The sequence below is a fragment of the Procambarus clarkii genome, chromosome 75 (genome assembly GCF_040958095.1).
Source record: "Procambarus clarkii isolate CNS0578487 chromosome 75, FALCON_Pclarkii_2.0, whole genome shotgun sequence".
In the NCBI taxonomy this organism is placed as follows: domain Eukaryota; kingdom Metazoa; phylum Arthropoda; class Malacostraca; order Decapoda; family Cambaridae; genus Procambarus; species Procambarus clarkii.
In genome coordinates this window covers 4,892,087-4,911,795 of record NC_091224.1, presented here as the reverse complement: position 1 = coordinate 4,911,795, position 19,709 = coordinate 4,892,087, and the positions used below count along the sequence as shown (strand labels likewise).

Sequence of the window (19,709 nt, the reverse complement as noted above, 5' to 3'; positions counted from 1 at the left end):
ACTAACTCTCAGTGTTCTCCTTCACCACACAACCACACACCACAAGCTCCAGTATACTAACTCTCAGTGTTCTCCTTCACCACACAACCACAACCTCCAGTATACTAACTCTCAGTGTTCACCTTCACCACACACCACAACCTCCAGTATACTAACTCTCAGTGTTCACCTTCACCACACACCACAACCTCCAGTATACTAACTCTCAGTGTTCTCCTTCACCACACAACCACACACCACAAGCTCCAGTATACTAACTCTCAGTGTTCTTCACCACACAACCACACACCACAAGCTCCAGTATACTAACTCTCAGTGTTCACCTTCACCACACACCACAACCTCCAGTATACTAACTCTCAGTGTTCTTCACCACCCAACCACACACCACAAGCTCCAGTATACTAACTCTCAGTGTTCTCCTTCACCACACAACCACAAGCTCCAGCATACTAACTCTCAGTGTTCTCCTTCACCACACAACCACACAACCACAAGCTCCAGTATACTAACTCTCAGTGTTCTCCTTCACCACACAACCACACAACCACAAGCTCCAGTATACTAACTCTCAGTGTTCTCCTTCACCACACAACCACACACCACAAGCTCCAGTATACTAACTCTCAGTGTTCTCCTTCACCACACAACCACACACCACAACCTCCAGTATACTAACTCTCAGTGTTCACCTTCACCACACAACCACACAACCACAAGCTCCAGTATACTAACTCTCAGTGTTCTCCTTCACCACACAACCACACACCACAAGCTCCAGTATACTAACTCTCAGTGTTCTCCTTCACCACACAACCACAACCTCCAGTATACTAACTCTCAGTGTTCTCCTTCACCACACAACCACAACCTCCAGTATACTAACTCTCAGTGTTCTCCTTCACCACACAACCACAAGCTCCAGTATACTAACTCTCAGTGTTCTCCTTCACTACACAACCACACAACCACAAGCTCCAGTATACTAACTCTCAGTGTTCTCCTTCACCACGCAACCACACACCACAACCTCCAGTATACTAACTCTCAGTGTTCTCCTTCACCACACACCACAACCTCCAGTATACTAACTCTCAGTGTTCTCCTTCACCACACAACCACACACCACAAGCTCCAGTATACTAACTCTCAGTGTTCTTCACCACACAACCACACACCACAAGCTCCAGTATACTAACTCTCAGTGTTCACCTTCACCACACAACCACACACCACAAGCTCCAGTATACTAACTCTCAGTGTTCTTCACCACACAACCACACACCACAAGCTCCAGTATACTAACTCTCAGTGTTCTCCTTCACCACACAACCACACACCACAAGCTCCAGTATACTAACTCTCAGTGTTCTCCTTCACCACACAACCACACACCACAAGCTCCAGTATACTAACTCTCAGTGTTCACCTTCACCACACAACCACACAACCACAACCTCCAGTATACTAACTCTCAGTGTTCTCCTTCACCACACAACCACACAACCACAAGCTCCAGTATACTAACTCTCAGTGTTCTCCTTCACCACACAACCACACACCACAAGCTCCAGTATACTAACTCTCAGTGTTCTCCTTCACCACACAACCACACACCACAAGCTCCAGTATACTAACTCTCAGTGTTCTCCTTCACCACACAACCACACACCACAAGCTCCAGTATACTAACTCTCAGTGTTCTCCTTCACCACACAACCACACACCACAAGCTCCAGTATACTAACTCTCAGTGTTCTCCTTCACCACACAACCACACACCACAACCTCCAGTATACTAACTCTCAGTGTTCTCCTTCACCACACAACCACACACCACAAGCTCCAGTATACTAACTCTCAGTGTTCTCCTTCACCACACAACCACACACCACAAGCTCCAGTATACTAACTCTCAGTGTTCTCCTTCACCACACAACCACACACCACAAGCTCCAGTATACTAACTCTCAGTGTTCTCCTTCACCACACAACCACACACCACAACCTCCAGTATACTAACTCTCAGTGTTCTCCTTCACCACACAACCACACACCACAACCTCCAGTATACTAACTCTCAGTGTTCTCCTTCACCACACAACCACACACCACAAGCTGCAGTATACTAACTCTCAGTGTTCTCCTTCACCACACAACCACACAACCACAAGCTCCAGTATACTAACTCTCAGTGTTCTCCTTCACCACACAACCACACACCACAAGCTCCAGTATACTAACTCTCAGTGTTCTCCTTCACCACACAACCACACACCACAAGCTCCAGCATACTAACTCTCAGTGTTCTCCTTCACCACACAACCACACACCACAAGCTGCAGTATACTAACTCTCAGTGTTCTCCTTCACCACACAACCACACACCACAAGCTCCAGTATACTAACTCTCAGTGTTCTCCTTCACCACACAACCACACACCACAAGCTCCAGCATACTAACTCTCAGTGTTCTCCTTCACCACACAACCACACACCACAAGCTCCAGTATACTAACTCTCAGTGTTCTCCTTCACCACACAACCACACACCACAAGCTCCAGTATACTAACTCTCAGTGTTCTCCTTCACCACACAACCACACACCACAAGCTCCAGCATACTAACTCTCAGTGTTCTCCTTCACCACACAACCACACACCACAAGCTCCAGTATACTAACTCTCAGTGTTCTCCTTCACCACACAACCACACACCACAAGCTCCAGCATACTAACTCTCAGTGTTCTCCTTCACCACACAACCACACACCACAAGCTCCAGTATACTAACTCTCAGTGTTCTCCTTCACCACACAACCACACACCACAACCTCCAGTATACTAACTCTCAGTGTTCTCCTTCACCACACAACCACACACCACAAGCTCCAGTATACTAACTCTCAGTGTTCTCCTTCACCACACAACCACACACCACAAGCTCCAGTATACTAACTCTCAGTGTTCTCCTTCACCACACAACCACACACCACAAGCTCCAGTATACTAACTCTCAGTGTTCTCCTTCACCACACAACCACACACCACAAGCTCCAGTATACTAACTCTCAGTGTTCTCCTTCACCACACAACCACACACCACAAGCTCCAGCATACTAACTCTCAGTGTTCTCCTTCACCACACAACCACACACCACAAGCTCCAGAAGCCACGACGATTCTCTCCGTCTGAAGATTTATCCCTGCACAAATTTTTTAAAGGAAAATAAATAAATTTACTAACATTGTCTTTAGAAGAATTATTGATCCTCCCGTACAGATCCTTCTGTATAGATCCTCCCGTATAGATCCTTCCGTATAGATCCTTCCGTATAGATCCTCCCGTATAGATCCTCCCGTATAGATCCTCCCGTATAGATCCTCCCGTATAGATCCTCCCGTATAGATCCTCCTGTATAGATCCTTCTGTATAGATCCTCCCGTATAGATCCTTCTGTATAGATCCTCCCGTATAGATCCTTCTGTATAGATCCTCCCGTATAGATCCTTCTGTATAGATCCTCCCGTATAGATCCTTCTGTATAGATCCTCCCGTATTGATCCTCCCGTATAGATCCTTCTGTATAGATCCTCCCGTATAGATCCTTCTGTATAGATCCTCCCGTATAGATCCTTCTGTATAGATCCTTCTGTATAGATCCTCCCGTATTGATCCTCCCGTATAGATCCTTCTGTATAGATCCTCCTGTATAGATCCTTCCGTATAGATCCTCCCGTATAGATCCTTCTGTATAGATCCTCCTGTATAGATCCTTCTGTATAGATCCTCCCGTATAGATCCTTCTGTATAGATCCTTCTGTATAGATCCTCCCGTATAGATCCTTCTGTATAGATCCTCCCGTATAGATCCTTCTGTATAGATCCTCCCGTATAGATCCTTCTGTATAGATCCTCCTGTATAGATCCTTCCGTATAGATCCTCCCGTATAGATCCTTCTGTATAGATCCTTCTGTATAGATCCTCCCGTATAGATCCTTCTGTATAGATCCTCCCGTATAGATCCTTCTGTATAGATCCTTCTGTATAGATCCTCCTGTAAAGATCCTTCCGTATAGATCCTTCTGTATTGATCATCCTGTATAGATCCTCCCGTATAGATCCTTCTGTATAGATCCTTCTGTATAGATCCTCCCGTATAGATCCTTCTGTATAGATCCTTCTGTATAGATCCTTCTGTATAGATCCTCCCGTATAGATCCTTCTGTATAGATCCTCCCGTATAGATCCTTCTGTATAGATCCTTCTGTATAGATCCTTCTGTATTGATCCTCCCGTATTGATCCTCCCGTATAGATCCTCCCGTATTGATCCTCCCGTATAGATCCTCCTGTATAGATCCTCCCGTATTGATCCTCTTATATAGATCCTCCCGTATAGATCCTCCTGTATTGATCCTCCAGTATTGATCCTCCCGTATTGATTTTCCCGTATTGATCCTCCCGTATTGATTCCCCGGCATGGAAATGATTAATCTGAGTGACTATTTAAATGAAAATAAAGGATTATTTTTAGTTCCGAAAGCAGTCTAAGAGCACTGACTTGGGTGTGTCGTTGCTGTCAGAGTTCCTGCTGCAACCCTGATAACCTCTGGATAACCTCTGGATAACCTCTGGACAACCTCTGGATAACCTCTGGATAACCTCTGGATAACCTCTGGATAACCTCTGGACAACCTCTGCATAACCTCTGGATAACCTCTGGACAACCTCTGGATAACCTCTGGATAACCTCTGGATAACCTCAGGACAACCTCTGGATAACCTCTGGATAACCTCTGGATAACCTCTGGATAACCTCTGGATAACCTCTGGACAACCTCTGGATAACCTCTGGATAACCTGTGGATAACCTGTGGATAACCTCAGGACAACCTCTGGATAACCTCTGGATAACCTCTGGATAACCTCTGGACAACCTCTGGACAACCTCTGGATAACCTCTGGATAACCTCTGGATAACCTCTGGATAACCTGTGGACAACTTCTGGATAACCTCTGGATAACCATGGATGGCTTCTTCTAAAGTCATTGCAGATTAGCGGACATACTTTTCCCCTTCTTTAAATCCTTTCAAAAACGCTTCCTAGATAACCTTTATTAGGGAACTGACTGGTCTTCCCATGCGGCTGGACTTTGATTCTGAACACTACATTTGGTCCAAGTTCGCTTCAAAATCTAAATCTTCATTTGAATTTGAATCGGATAATACTGATTTAGCAATGCTTCTAGCTTCATCTAGTTGCTCAGGTGTTGCAGGTGTTGCAGGTGGTGCAGGAGTTGCAGGTGTTGCAGGGGGTGCAGGTGGTGCAGGACTTGCAGGTGTTGCAGGTGTTGCAGGTGTTGCAGGTGTTGCAGGTGTTGCAGGTGGTGCAGGTGTTGCAGGTGGTGTTTGGAACGAGTAGATACGAACTGCTACTTCACAGTGCCATTTTCCTGCAGAAAGTTGGTCATTACTCAGTAAAATACGGATCAATGGATCAATGTAAATAGCAGATAAGAGTATTTGATTATCCAGCGAGAGACCTTCTCATTTCTCCATTGAAGATCTAATGCTATCAGCAATTAGTCCACTTTTGTTCAGCCTATAAATCAACCTCTTCCACTCCATTAAAAATTGACCAGGTGTTAAATCCTCAGATTGTAGCTTCTTTGTGACAGTTTAAGTCTTGGAAGGTATAGACTTTACTAACTTTCTCAATTGTGCTCAACATACTTGAAACATTTCTTCTTATCAAGTGATACAAAATGGAGCAAAGAACTTGCTCCATTTTCATTCCATAATATGTTAAAGCATCTTCCACAAGGTTCTTGAGGCCCTCGTTGCTGTGATGTGCCTGTGAGTGCCTTCACCCCCAATGTCAACGTTATCATTGTACATTAATATAACGATAATTGACTCTGAGACGTATGCGTGCATCCTCTTTATCAAGATATAACGTTCTTACAGACTTTTTCTAAGTTTTTCTTTATTATATTTGGTTTAGTTACTTATCAGTCTCCTTATAATTTTTCTTTGGGTCGTGCTTATAGCTGGCCCTAAGACCTTGGGTCGTGCCTGTAGGTGGCCCTAAGACCTTGGGTAGTGCCTGTAGGTGATCCTAAGACCTTGGGTCGTGCCTGTAGGTGGCCCTAAGACCTTGGGTAGTGCCTGTAGGTGATCCTAAGACCTTGGGTCGTGCCGGTAGGTGGTCCTAAGACCTTGGGTCGTACCTGTAGGTGGCCCTAAGACCTTGGGTAGTGCCTCTAGGTGATCCTAAGACCTTGGGTCGTGCCGGTAGGTGGTCCTAAGACCTTGGGTCGTACCTGTAGGTGGCCCTAAGACCTTGGGTAGTGCCTCTAGGTGATCCTAAGACCTTGGGTCGTGCCTGTAGGTGATCCTAAGATCTTGGGTCGTGCCTGTAGGTGGCCCTAAGACCTTGGGTAGTGCCTGTAGGTGATCCTAAGACCTTGGGTCGTGCCTGTAGGTGGTCCTAAGACCTTGGGTCGTGCCTGTAGGTGGCCCTAAGACCTTGGGTAGTGCCTGTAGGTGATTCTAAGACCTTGGGTCGTGCCTGTAGGTGGCTCTAAGACCTTGGGTCGTGCCTGTAGGTGGCCCTAAGACCTTGGGTCGTGCCTGTTGTTGGCCCTAAGACCTTGGGTCGTGCCTGTAGGTGGCCCTAAGACCTTGGGTAGTGCCTGTAGGTGATCCTAAGACCTTGGGTCGTGCCTGTAGGTGGCTCTAAGACCTTGGCCCTAAGACCTTAGGGTCGTGCTTGTAGGTGGCCCTAAGACCTTGGGTCGTGCCTGTAGGTGGCCCTAAGACCTTGGGTCGTGTCTGTAGGTGGCCCTAAGACCTTGGGTCGTGTCTGTAGGTGGCCCTAAGACCTTGGGTCGTGCCTGTAGGTGGCCGTAAGACCTTGGGTCGTGCCTGTAGGTGGCAGTCAGACGTTGGGTCGTGCCTGTAGGTGGCAGTCAGACGTTGGGTCGTGTCTGTAGGTGGCAGTCAGACCTGGGGTCGTGCCTGTAGTTGGCCGTCAGACCTTGGGTCGTGCCTGTAGGTGGCAGTCAGACGTTGGGTCGTGTCTGTAGATGGCAGTCAGACCTTGGGTCGTGCCTGTAGGTGGCAGTCAGACGTTGGGTCGTGTCTGTAGGTGGCAGTCAGACCTGGGGTCGTGCCTGTAGTTGGCCGTCAAACCTGGGGTCGTGCCTGTAAGTGGCAGTCAGACCTTGGGTCGTGCCTGTAGGTGGCCCTAAGACCTTGGGTCGTGCCTGTAGGTGGCCTTAAGACCTTGGACCGTGCCTGTAGGTGGCCTTAAGACCTTGGGTCGTGCCTGTAGGTGGCCGTCAGACGTTGGGTCGTGCCTGTAGGTGGCAGTTAGACCTGGGGTCGTGCCTGTAGGTGGCAGTTAGACCTGGGGTCGTGCCTGTAGGTGGCCGTCAGACCTGGGGTCGTGCCTGTAAGTGGCCGTCAGACCTGGGGTCGTGCCTGTAAGTGGCCGTCAGACCTGGGGTCGTGCCTGTAGGTGGCCGTCAGACCTGGGGTCGTGCCTGTAGGTGGCCATCAGACCTTGGGTCGTGCCTGTAGGTGGCCGTCAGACCTGGGGTCGTGCCTGTAGGTGCCTGTCAGACCTGGGGTCGTGAATGTAGGTGGCCGTCAGACCTGGGGTCGTGCCTGTAGGTGGCCGTCAGACCTTGGGTCGTGCCAGTAGGTGGCCGTCAGACCTGGGGTCGTGCCTGTAGGTGGCAGTCAGACCTGGGGTCGTCCAGTACTACACCAGTGGAGGTAATATTCGCAACTTTCGCTGAGTTCAAGAGTTGAGGAGAATATCTTGAGCAGTTAAGGTGTATAAGCTCATTCTGAAGGAGAACTTTATTCCCCAATAATACAATACTCTAACACTTGCTGCATTAATAAAGAAAATACATAACCAAAGGATTTTCCGAGTGTTTGGGAGGTATTAAGCGACACAGTGGTGTCCTCCCCACCTGAGCCAGGTATTAGTGTGGCTGACGCAGCCATAATGCAAGGTAAACAAGCGAGCCTCAGGAGGGAGCCGCACTTGCTGAAGGACCAAGAGAAACTGTTATTTTTGTCTGGCAACTTCATGGGGGGAAAACCCAAGGTGTATTTTTTGGTTTTATTTTAAATAATTATTTTTATCTCTGAAGTTTAACTTACTAGTTTTCCATGGAACATGATACATATATTGGTTAACAATAGCCATGTATCAGATGTGAAGTTGAGGGGAGGGGATATGTGATGTATTTGTGTCCAATCGTTTCCTACCCCAGGGCACTAACCCGGCCGCTACCATTCAACATGCGTGTAGTTAGTGACTCAACACCTTGGTCAGAACACACCATATTGTAGCACAGTTGACCTTCAGTAAACTGGCCGAGCGACGCACCTTTATGGACAAGCTCCACCCAAATGGTGTAGAAGTGTAGGAAATCCTCGTGGTTAGTGAGTTAGGTCTTTATGTAGAGTTATCTACTCTATAGTAGATAACTAGGGTGTCTCACGCCCTCACAGCTTGGTTACTAGAGAGGATACCTTACCAAGCCTTACCTAAGCTTTCCTAGTCTTACCTTCCCTTACCTACTCTTACCTTGCCTACCTAGTCTTACCTTGCCTTACCTAGTCTTACCTTGCCTTACCTAGCTTTACCTTACCTTGTCTTACCTTGCCTTACCTTGCCATGATTAGGGGATTTAGTGTCCCCACGGCCCGGTCCTCGACCAGACTTCCTGGTTGCTGGACTGGTCAACCAGGTTGTTGGAGGCGGCTGCTCGCAGCCTGACATGGATCACAGTCTGGTTAATCGGGGTATCCTTTGGAGGTGTTTATGCTTCCCTTGGAACTCCAACAGTTTCATTTGTAAGAATTACTTACTTTTTGTACTTCTGCTTAGAAAGTAATTCTTACTTATTGAAAAAATTATTTGTGATTCATGAGTACAAGGGGAATCAATCGTGAATGATTTGCCACAGGTTGCATCTGGTTACTTTTTGAGAACTTCATTAATTATTATTGAAGCTGGTTTAATGTATTCAGAGACTCGTCCTATTTTGTCTGTATGGAGTAATGACTGTCTGCGTCTTTGGGTACTTTGTTAAGATTGTTCTTGTACATTTTGTGTCTTGCTTCAGAAGAGTAGTCACTGGTAGACCAACCTCAAAGGTAACAATACTGAGGTATGTATCGTTATGTTAGTTTCAGGCTGATGGTACCTGAGGGTTATGTAGGGTACCTGAGGGTTATGTAGGGTTATGTAGGGTACCTGAGGGTTATGTAGGGTACCTGAGGGTTATGTAGGGTTATGTAGGGTACCTGAGGGTTATGTAGGGTACCTGAGGGTTATGTAGGGTACCTGAGGGTTATGTAGGGTACCTGAGGGTTATGTAGGGTACCTGAGGGTTATGTAGGGTACCTGAGGGTTATGTAAGGTACCTGAGGGTTATGTAGGGTACCTGAGGGTTATGTAAGGTACCTGAGGGTTATGTAGGGTACCTGAGGGTTATGTAAGGTACCTGAGGGTTATGTAGGGTACCTGAGGGTTATGTAGGGTACCTGAGGGTTATGTAGGGTACCTGAGGGTTATGTAAGGTACCTGAGGGTTATGTAAGGTACCTGAGGGTTATGTAGGGTAACTGAAGGTTATGTAGGGTACCTGAGGGTTATGTAGGGTACCTGAAGGTTATGTAGGGTTATGTAGGGTACCTGAGGGTTATGTAAGGTACCTGAGGGTTATGTAGGGTACCTGAGGGTTATGTAAGGTACCTGAGGGTTATGTAAGGTACCTGAGGGTTATGTAGGGTACCTGAGGGTTATGAAGGGTACCTGAGGGTTATGTAGGGTACCTGAGGGTTATGTAGGGTAACTGAAGGTTATGTAGGGTACCTGAGGGTTATGTAGGGTACCTGAGGGTTATGTAGGGTACCTGAGGGTTATGTAGGGTTATGTAGGGTACCTGAGGGTTATGTAGGGTTATGTAGGGTACCTGAGGGTTATGTAGAGTACCTGAGGGTTATGTAGGGTACCTGAGGGTTATGTAGGGTACCTGAGGGTTATGTAGGGTACCTGAGGGTTATGTTGGGTACCTGAGGGTTATGTTGGGTACCTGAGGGTTATGTAGGATTATGTAGGGTACCTGAGGGTTATCTAGGGTACCTGAGGGTTATGTAGGGTACCTGAGGGTTACGTAGGCTACCTGAGGGTTATCTAGGGTACCTGAGGGTTATGTAGGGTTATGTAGGGTTATGTAGGGTACCTGAGGGTTATGTAGGGTACCTGAGGGTTATGTAGGGTACCTGAGGGTTATGTAGGGTACCTGAGGGTTATGTAGGGTACCTGAGGGTTATGTAGGGTACCTGAGGGTTATGTAAGGTACCTGAGGGTTATGTAGGGTACCTGAGGGTTATATAGGGTTATGTAGGGTACCTGAGGGTTATGTAGGGTACCTGAGGGTTATGTAGAGTACCTGATGGTTATGTAGGATTATGTAGGGTACCTGATGGTTATGCAGGGTACCTGAGGGTTATGTAGGATTATGTAGGGTACCTGATGGTTATGCAGGGTACCTGAGGGTTATGTAGGATTATGTAGGGTACCTGAGGGTTATGTAGGGTAACTGTGCCTACATAACACCATCTAAGTCTCCTATGTAGTACAGTAACACCCTATTATGCACGACCAATGTAAGTCTCTGGTCCACCATACTGTGCACTGACCATGTAAGTCTCTGGTCCATCATCCTGTGCATTACCCATGTAAGTATCTGGTCCATCATCCTGTGCATTACCCATGTAAGTATCTGGTCCATCATCCTGTGCATTACCCATGTAAGTCTCTGGTCCATCATTCTGTGCATTACCCATGTAAGTCTTTGGTCCATCATTCTGTGCCCTGACCATGTAAGTCTCTGGTCCATCATTCTGTGCACTGACCATGTAAGTCTCTGGTCCATCATTCTGTGCATTACCCATGTCTCTGGTCCATCATTCTGTGCATTACCCATGTCTCTGGTCCATCATTCTGTGCATTACCCATGTAAGTATCTGGTCCATCATTCTGTGCATTACCCATGTAAGTCTCTGGTCTATCATTCTGTGTATTACCCATGTAAGTCTCTGGTCTATCATTCTGTGCATTACCCATGTAAGTCTTTGGTCCATCATTCTGTGCATTACCCATGTAAGTCTTTGGTCCATCATTCTGTGCATTACCCATGTAAGTCTTTGGTCCATCATTCTGTGCATTGCCCATGTAAGTATCTGGTCCATCATTCTGTGCATTACCCATGTCTCTGGTCCATCATTCTGTGCATTACCCATGTAAGTCTCTGGTCCATCATTCTGTGCATTGTCCATGTAAGTCTCTGGTCCATCATTCTGTGCATTGTCCATGTAAGTCTCTGGTCCATCATTCTGTGCATTGCCCATGTAAGTCTCTGGTCCATCATTCTGTGCATTGCCCATGTAAGTCTCTGGTCCATCATTCTGTGCATTGCCCATGTAAGTCTCTGGTCCATCATTCTGTGCATTGTCCATGTAAGTCTCTGGTCCATCATTCTGTGCATTGCCCATGTAAGTCTCTGGTCCTGTAACATATGAAAGTACTTCATCTCGCCCAGGATTGTCTGGTGTCCAGTTGTGCACTCCAATATATACTTCACAAACGAGTGATTTTTTTTAGAAATTAAGTCACTCATTCATGAAACAGCTTAATTAAGCTCTTATTTGTAGGTATTCATGTATCACTTGCAGCTCAAACGTTGCCAGAAATATCAGCGTGACATAAAACGCAACTTACAGTCTAGAAGGTCTTCAGGATATTACATCCCGTGGGCTGGGAGAGACACGTTACTCGGAACTGCATATTGGCTTCATTTAGGAAGCATCTGTCACAAACAGACGGATTGTTAAAGCACTTAAACCCGGTCGTAATGAGATCTATGTTACATGAGCTGTGTGTTCAAGAGAGTCATCCAACTGCTGTTCTGAGGCCCCGCCGGGCCGCTCCTACGGGAACACCTTTCACTCCAGCCAACAATTGGTCTCGTGTATATTTTCCTGAAGTTTCCAGCAGTAAAAGCACTACTGTCATGAAGTGTATAGGAGAGAAATATTCCACTTCTCTTATCGATTGGTTTACATGTTCCTCGGAGTCCAGTGTTATTCCAGCTCAATGCCTGGAAAAGAAGCTTATCTACTCGTGTCCGAACACCGTCTTGCTGATCTTTGCTCCAGTGAGGGAAGACAGGGAATTACAGGGGAAAGCACCAAGCCCATAGGACAATATAGCAGTGGGAAGGGGTCAGCATAAGAATTTGGGATGGGACGGGGGGGGGGGAAAGAATGGTGCCCAACCACTTGGACGGTCGGGGATTGAACGCCGACCTGCATGAAGCGAGACCGTCCAGCCCAAGTGGTTGGATCTTTGCGTTAGTGAGCCCTCTGTCATAAGAATCACAACTGGAGGTGATCATTACGATGACTGTCATTGACAACAACTCCTTGAGGATCACAGTTATGTCCGCCAGCTTGGTATATAGCTTAGTTTTATTTACAAAGAGTTGCCAATTACGTTGTATAATTGCACAATAAACACCAAATCTATTGGCGATAATTATTGAATGCATATAATTTATCCCTACCCAAGTATAGTTGCACATCTACCACGCGGAGAGAAGATTTAATATATAATACATGAGTAGATATAACATCAGTAGACATGGCAAAAGTAGATAATGCATCAGTAGACAATGCGTGAAAATAATGCTGAGAATGAAGGTATGAGGCAGCCCCCCTCCACAAGACGTCTTCCCCCCACCTTCCCTGGGCAAGGGGAGAGAGCAAGCAGCCCCAGGAGGGAGGCATAATGCCTTCCAACCTAAAATTGTTTCGTGAAGGCAGATACAAACTGGAGGGAATTTACTTAACTGAAGGTGAAGTTCCTGGCGACTCTCACACAACCATTGTAGTATTGCCTCTGTGAATCATCCTAACTCCTCTCCCTGAAACCCATCTGGAAAATGGTATTGCTTTGTTGCGAGCACTATATTGGTAGTTCTTGTTGATGGAGATGTTTTTGGTAGTTCTTGTTGTTGTGGGAGATGTTTTTGGTAGTTCTTGTTGATGTGGGAGATGTTTTTAGTAGTTCTTGTTGATGTGGGAGATGTTTTTGGTAGTTCTTGTTGATGTGGGAGATATTTTTGGTAGTTCTTGTTGATGTAGATGTTTTTGGTAGCTCTTGTTGTTGTGGGTGATGTTTTTGGTAGTTCTTGTTGATGTGGGAGATGTTTTTAGTAGTTCTTGTTGATGTGGGAGATGTTTTTGGTAGTTCCTGTTGTTGTGGGAGATGTTTTTGGTAGTTCTTGTTGATGTGGGAGATGTTTTTGGTAGTTCCTGTTGTTGTGGGAGATGTTTTTGGTAGTTCTTGTTGATGTGGGAGATGTTTTTGGTAGTTCTTGTTGATGTGGGAGATGTTTTTTAGTAGTTCTAGTTGATGTAGATGTTTTTGGTATTTCTTGTTGTTGTGGGAGATGTTTTTGGTAGTTCTTGTTGATGTAGAAGATGTTTTTGGTAGTTCTTGTTGATGTGGGAGATGTTTTTGGTAGTTCTTGTTGTTGTGGGAGATGTTTTTGGTAGTTCTTGTTGATGTGGGAGATGTTTTTGGTAGTTCTTGTTGATGGAGATGTTTTTGGTAGTTCTTGTTGTCGTGGCAGATGTTTTTTAGTAGTTCTTGTTGATGTAGATGTTTTTGGTAGTTCTTGTTGTTACAGATGTTTTTGCTAGTGTTTTTTGTTGCGGGAGATGTTATGGAAGTTCATATATTGGTGTGGGTGATGTTTTGTACTTGTTGTTGATGTTTGGGTAGTTTTATCCGACGGCGATGTTTTGGTAGATCTTGCTATATGTGATGTATTTCTCGTTCACGTATTTGACGCATTTGGTTTTGTAAAGGGGAGGATAATATATCAAGTTTTTCAATATCATTTTCATGTCATATTCCAAGGGTGTCTTGCGGTTCTCTGTTGTGCTTCGGCCGTTGTGTAAATTACAAACAGTACATTGGTTGCCTAACAATCGTTCCTGTTCTAGATCTAGAGTCCACAGAGGTGATTGTGTCCACAAAGGTAATTGTGGTCTCTAAATCGAGTCCACAATTACCAGTACGCAATTACCTGTACCTGTCTGTGAGTATACATTGTACTACAGTACTGTCTCACAGACGTACAGAAAGACAAGTCTTCTTCAGTGTACATCACTGATATACTGAGAGACAGCTCTACTGCAGTGTTTCTCACACATAGACGGGTATCCTGGGATTCTTGTGGCATCTGCTGTTATTGCTAATGGTTTATAAGGGTAAAGTAATCGGTATAAAGTAATCCGTGTGTACTAACTGAGTGAGTACACAAACTCAACAAAATTTACTTATCTGTACGAAAGTTGTTTAGGTGTAATCTGACCAAGAGAGAAACATTCGATCACGCAAGGAAAGGATTCCTATCAAGCGCTGGTTTGTGTAACACAAGAGTGTTTGTGTAACATAAGAGTGTTTGTGTAACACAAGAGTGTTTGTGTAACACAAGTGTTTGTGTAACACAAGAGTGTTTGTGTAACACAGGAGTGTTTGTGTAACACAAGAGTGCTTGTGTAACACAAGTGTTTGTGTAACACAAGAGTGTTTGTGTAACACAAGAGTGTTTGTGTAACACAAGTGTTTGTGTAACACAAGTGTTTGTGTAACACAAGAGTGTTTGTGTAACACAAGAGTGTTTGTGTAACACAAGAGTGCTTGTGTAACACAAGTGTTTGTGTAACACAAGAGTGTTTGTGTAACACAAGAGTGTTTGTGTAACACAAGAGTGTTTGTGTAACAGAAGAGTGTTTAACATAAGAGTGTTTGTGTAACATAAGAGTGTTTGTGTAACACAAGTGTTTGTGTAACATAAGAGTGTTTGTGTAACACAAGTGTTTGTGTAACATAAGAGTGTTTGTGTAACACAAGAGTGTTTGTGTAACACAAGTGTTTGTGTAACATAAGAGTGTTTGTGTAACATAAGAGTGTTTGTGTAACACAAGAGTGTTTGTGTAACACAAGAGTGTTTGTGTAACACAAGTGTTTGTGTAACATAAGAGTGTTTGTGTAACATAAGAGTGTTTGTGTAACACAAGAGTGTTTGTGTAACACAAGAGTGTTTGTGTAACACAAGAGTGTTTGTGTAACACAAGAGTGTTTGTGTAACATAAGAGTGTTTGTGTAACACAAGTGTTTGTGTAACATAAGAGTGTTTGTGTAACACAAGAGTGTTTGTGTAACACAAGTGTTTGTGTAACACAAGAGTGTTTGTGTAACACAAGTGTTTGTGTAACACAAGAGTGTTTGTGTAACACAAGAGTGTTTGTGTAACACAAGAGTGTTTGTGTAACACAAGAGTGTTTGTGTAACACAAGAGTGTTTAACATAAGAGTGTTTGTGTAACATAAGAGTGTTTGTGTAACACAAGTGTTTGTGTAACATAAGAGTGTTTGTGTAACACAAGTGTTTGTGTAACATAAGAGTGTTTGTGTAACACAAGAGTGTTTGTGTAACACAAGAGTGTTTGTGTAACACAAGTGTTTGTGTAACATAAGAGTGTTTGTGTAACATAAGAGTGTTTGTGTAACACAAGAGTGTTTGTGTAACACAAGAGTGTTTGTGTAACACAAGTGTTTGTGTAACATAAGAGTGTTTGTGTAACATAAGAGTGTTTGTGTAACACAAGAGTGTTTGTGTAACACAAGAGTGTTTGTGTAACACAAGAGTGTTTGTGTAACATAAGAGTGTTTGTGTAACACAAGTGTTTGTGTAACATAAGAGTGTTTGTGTAACACAAGAGTGTTTGTGTAACACAAGTGTTTGTGTAACACAAGAGTGTTTGTGTAACACAAGAGTGTTTGTGTAACATAAGAGTGTTTGTGTAACATAAGAGTGTTTGTGTAACACAAGTGTTTGTGTAACATAAGAGTGTTTGTGTAACATAAGAGTGTTTGTGTAACATAAGAGTGTTTGTGTAACACAAGAGTGTTTGTGTAACACAAGTGTTTGTGTAACATAAGAGTGTTTGTGTAACACAAGTGTTTGTGTAACATAAGAGTGTTTGTGTAATACAAGGGTTTGTGTAACATAAGAGTGTTTGTGTAACATAAGAGTGTTTGTGTAACATAAGAGTGTTTGTGTAACACAAGTGTTTGTGTAACATAAGAGTGTTTGTGTAATACAAGGGTTTGTGTAACATAAGAGTGTTTGTGTAACATAAGAGTGTTTGTGTAACATAAGAGTGTTTGTGTAACATAAGAGTGTTTGTGTAACATAAGAGTGTTTGTGTAACATAAGAGTGTTTGTGTAACACAAGAGTGTTTGTGTAACACAAGTGTTTGTGTAACATAAGAGTGTTTGTGTAACATAAGAGTGTTTGTGTAACATAAGAGTGTTTGTGTAACACAAGAGTGTTTGTGTAACACAAGTGTTTGTGTAACATAAGAGGGTTTGTGTAACACAAGAGTGTTTGTGTAACACAAGTGTTTGTGTAACATAAGAGTGTTTGTGTAACACAAGAGTGTTTGTGTAACACAAGTGTTTGTGTAACATAAGAGTGTTTGTGTAACATAAGAGTGTTTGTGTAACATAAGAGTGTTTGTGTAACACAAGAGTGTTTGTGTAACACAAGTGTTTGTGTAACATAAGAGTGTTTGTGTAACACAAGTGTTTGTGTAACATAAGAGTGTTTGTGTAACATAAGAGTGCTTGTGTAACACAAGAGTGTTTGTGTAACACAAGAGTGTTTGTGTAACATAAGAGGGTTTGTGTAACATAAGAGTGTTTGTGTAACACAAGAGTGTTTGTGTAACATAAGAGTGTTTGTGTAACATAAGAGTGTTTGTGTAACATAAGAGGGTTTGTGTAACATAAGAGTGTTTGTGTAACATTAGAGTGTTTGTGTAACATAAGAGTGTTTGTGTAACACAAGAGTGTTTGTGTAACATAAGAGTGTTTGTGTAACACAAGAGTGTTTGTGTAACACAAGAGTGTTTGTGTAACACAAGAGTGTTTGTGTAACACAAGAGTGTTTGTGTAACACAAGAGTGTTTGTGTAACACAAGAGTGTTTGTGTAACACAAGAGTGTTTGTGTAACACAAGAGTGTTTGTGTAACACAAGAGTGTTTGTGTAACACAAGAGTGTTTGTGTAACATAAGAGTGTTTGTGTAACACAAGAGTGTTTGTGTAACACAAGAGTGTTTGTGTAACACAAGAGTGTTTGTGTAACACAAGAGTGTTTGTGTAACACAAGAGTGTTTGTGTAACACAAGAGTGTTTGTGTAACACAAGAGGGTTTGTGTAACACAAGAGTGTTTGTGTAACATAAGAGTGTTTGTGTAACATAAGAGTGTTTGTGTAACACAAGAGTGTTTGTGTAACATTAGAGTGTTTGTGTAACATTAGACAGTGACCAGTATTTCAAGGGATGATCGTCATTTTCCTTAAGGCTGTCATAAGTACAAAGTAAACACGATGGACAACGTTATCTTGAGGTTACAAAAATCATCTGAGATGATATCGGGCCTTAGCGTCTCCGCGGCCCGGTCCTCGACCAGGCCTTCGTTTTGTTACACCCCCCTCCCCCAGGAATCAGCTCGTAGCAGCTGTCTAACTCCCAGATACCTATTTACTGCTAGGTATCAGGGACATCAGGGTGAAAGAAACATTTTGCTCATTTGTCTCCGCCTCCACCGGGGATCGAACCCAGAACCTCAGGACTACGAATCCGAAGCGCTGTCCACCCAGCTGTGGAAAGATACATAGATACATACGTTTGTCAAAGATACAATATAAATACAAAAGGAGTAAGTGAGCATTGACCACAGATTCAGCTGTATCATAGCATGTGATAACTGTGAAAGAAAACACTGTTAGGATTCCAGAGAGTCATACAATATTTTAGGATCAATTGATAATTTATTTGTGAAAGTTAGATTGAATGGACTTGAACTTGAAAGATGGATTAACCCTTGGAACGTTCCGTAAATCTTGGGTTAGGTAACATAACAACGTTACTTGTGAGTGTGGTGTTGCTATTCAATAAGACAAATAAATTACTTACGTCTAACTGTCCATCAGTCAAACATTTATCATATGAAAATATTTTGAATCTAAAATTATAAAAAACTTTTCGTGTACATCATGAAAAATATGTATTCAGATTTATACTTATCACAATAAGGCTTTGCTAAGAGCCACACATGTTTAATATATATGGACTCGTTCTGTTCTGGCACATTTGAGTGAGTTGAGAGTGGCAAGGATTGTCATGCTATTTATTTTGGCCCGTCCGTCCTCCTAAGGTTTCCCAACTTCAAGAAAACAGTCAATATAAAGGGTCCTCTCCTAACCTACCAGAGGACCCAAAACAGAAAACGGGACAGTACGTCACTTTCGCCAGCCGCTTCCATTATTTAGTACGACAATTTTTGGCCTTATGTAACGCATACGATCTAAATGCGACGTTCTTTGCAAGAGGACAGGTTGCCTTGATGTAGCAAAGCTTCCCAGACTCTGCTTCATGGGAGACTGCTTCAAATGTGAGTTATGTCCGAGTGGGACACACTTGTAAGTGGAGTGCCCCAAGGCAGTGTTCTCGGACCTCTGCTGTTTTTCCTATATACATGTTGGACAGAATTCTTCACAATTAAAAAAGCCGAATTGTTCCCGTGAATCATTTCACTATTTCTTATTATTCTTGCTTTACTGACATTGCATATTTTTTCTTCACATGCGCTCTAGGAGACTCGAACCGCGGACCTCACGCGTGTTAGCCGAGGCTCTATCAACTGAGCTTCAGCCTGAGCTTGCATATTTTCCCATACATATGTATTTCATATTCTCTCGCTGCTATTCCTTTCTTGAATAATCATGTTTGTTCACATTTATTGTTCTCTCTATGATTTGTTCGTCTTATTTCTGAGTTCTCAGGCGTCTCGCGCATATATACTAACTACTCTCTCTTTCTCTCTCTCTCTCTCTCTCTCTCTCTCTCTCTCTCTCTCTCTCTCTCTCTCTCTCTCTCTCTCTCTCTCTCTCTCTCGGAGTTTCCAATTATATATACCTTGTTCCTATCAACAAGTTCCTATCCTATGTTCCTTGTTCCTACCTATATAGGTATATATCATACATTTATTATACATATAACAGAGAATGTTTCACTGTCTGTCTGTCCCAGGCCGGATGTTTGGGACTAACCTCATCCAAATTAGCAGAGGGAATGGTCTGGAGTGTGGGATGAACATAATCTGGTCGGGGTCGCCATAATTAAAAAAGAAACAGCGTGTCAGGGTTACATTCAGACCCCTGCGACGATGTTTGGCATTGTCCCCCAGCTACATATAAATGTTTTTAAAGCAAACATTTCATAACTTATTTTTCTTATAGTAATATGCACCGTTATTCGTTGATCTCGGGGAAATTAACAAAACTTTCCTGCTGTCAATAATTTGCCCGTACTAGCATACAACAGACGAGTCTTCCACAGCATCAAACGTTTAACACATTACACTTACCACAGTAAGGGGTAACTATACTTTTGTTTAGTAAATCACACCGTTGGCTCCTCTCACTGGCGACCACCCACACATTAGACCATTATATTTTAATATGAGAC

At 43.6% G+C, this 19,709-nt stretch overlaps 1 protein-coding gene across 1 annotated transcript; it reads right to left on the bottom strand.

Moving 5' to 3' along the window:
* Positions 1 to 3,219: 3,219 nt before the first annotated feature.
* LOC138356949 (uncharacterized) lies at positions 3,220 to 4,485 on the bottom strand. Its single transcript, XM_069313484.1, has one exon. It carries the CDS (start codon positions 4,483 to 4,485, stop codon positions 3,220 to 3,222), a length of 1,266 nt encoding a protein of 421 aa, XP_069169585.1.
* Between the last annotated feature and the right edge of the window lie 15,224 nt (positions 4,486 to 19,709).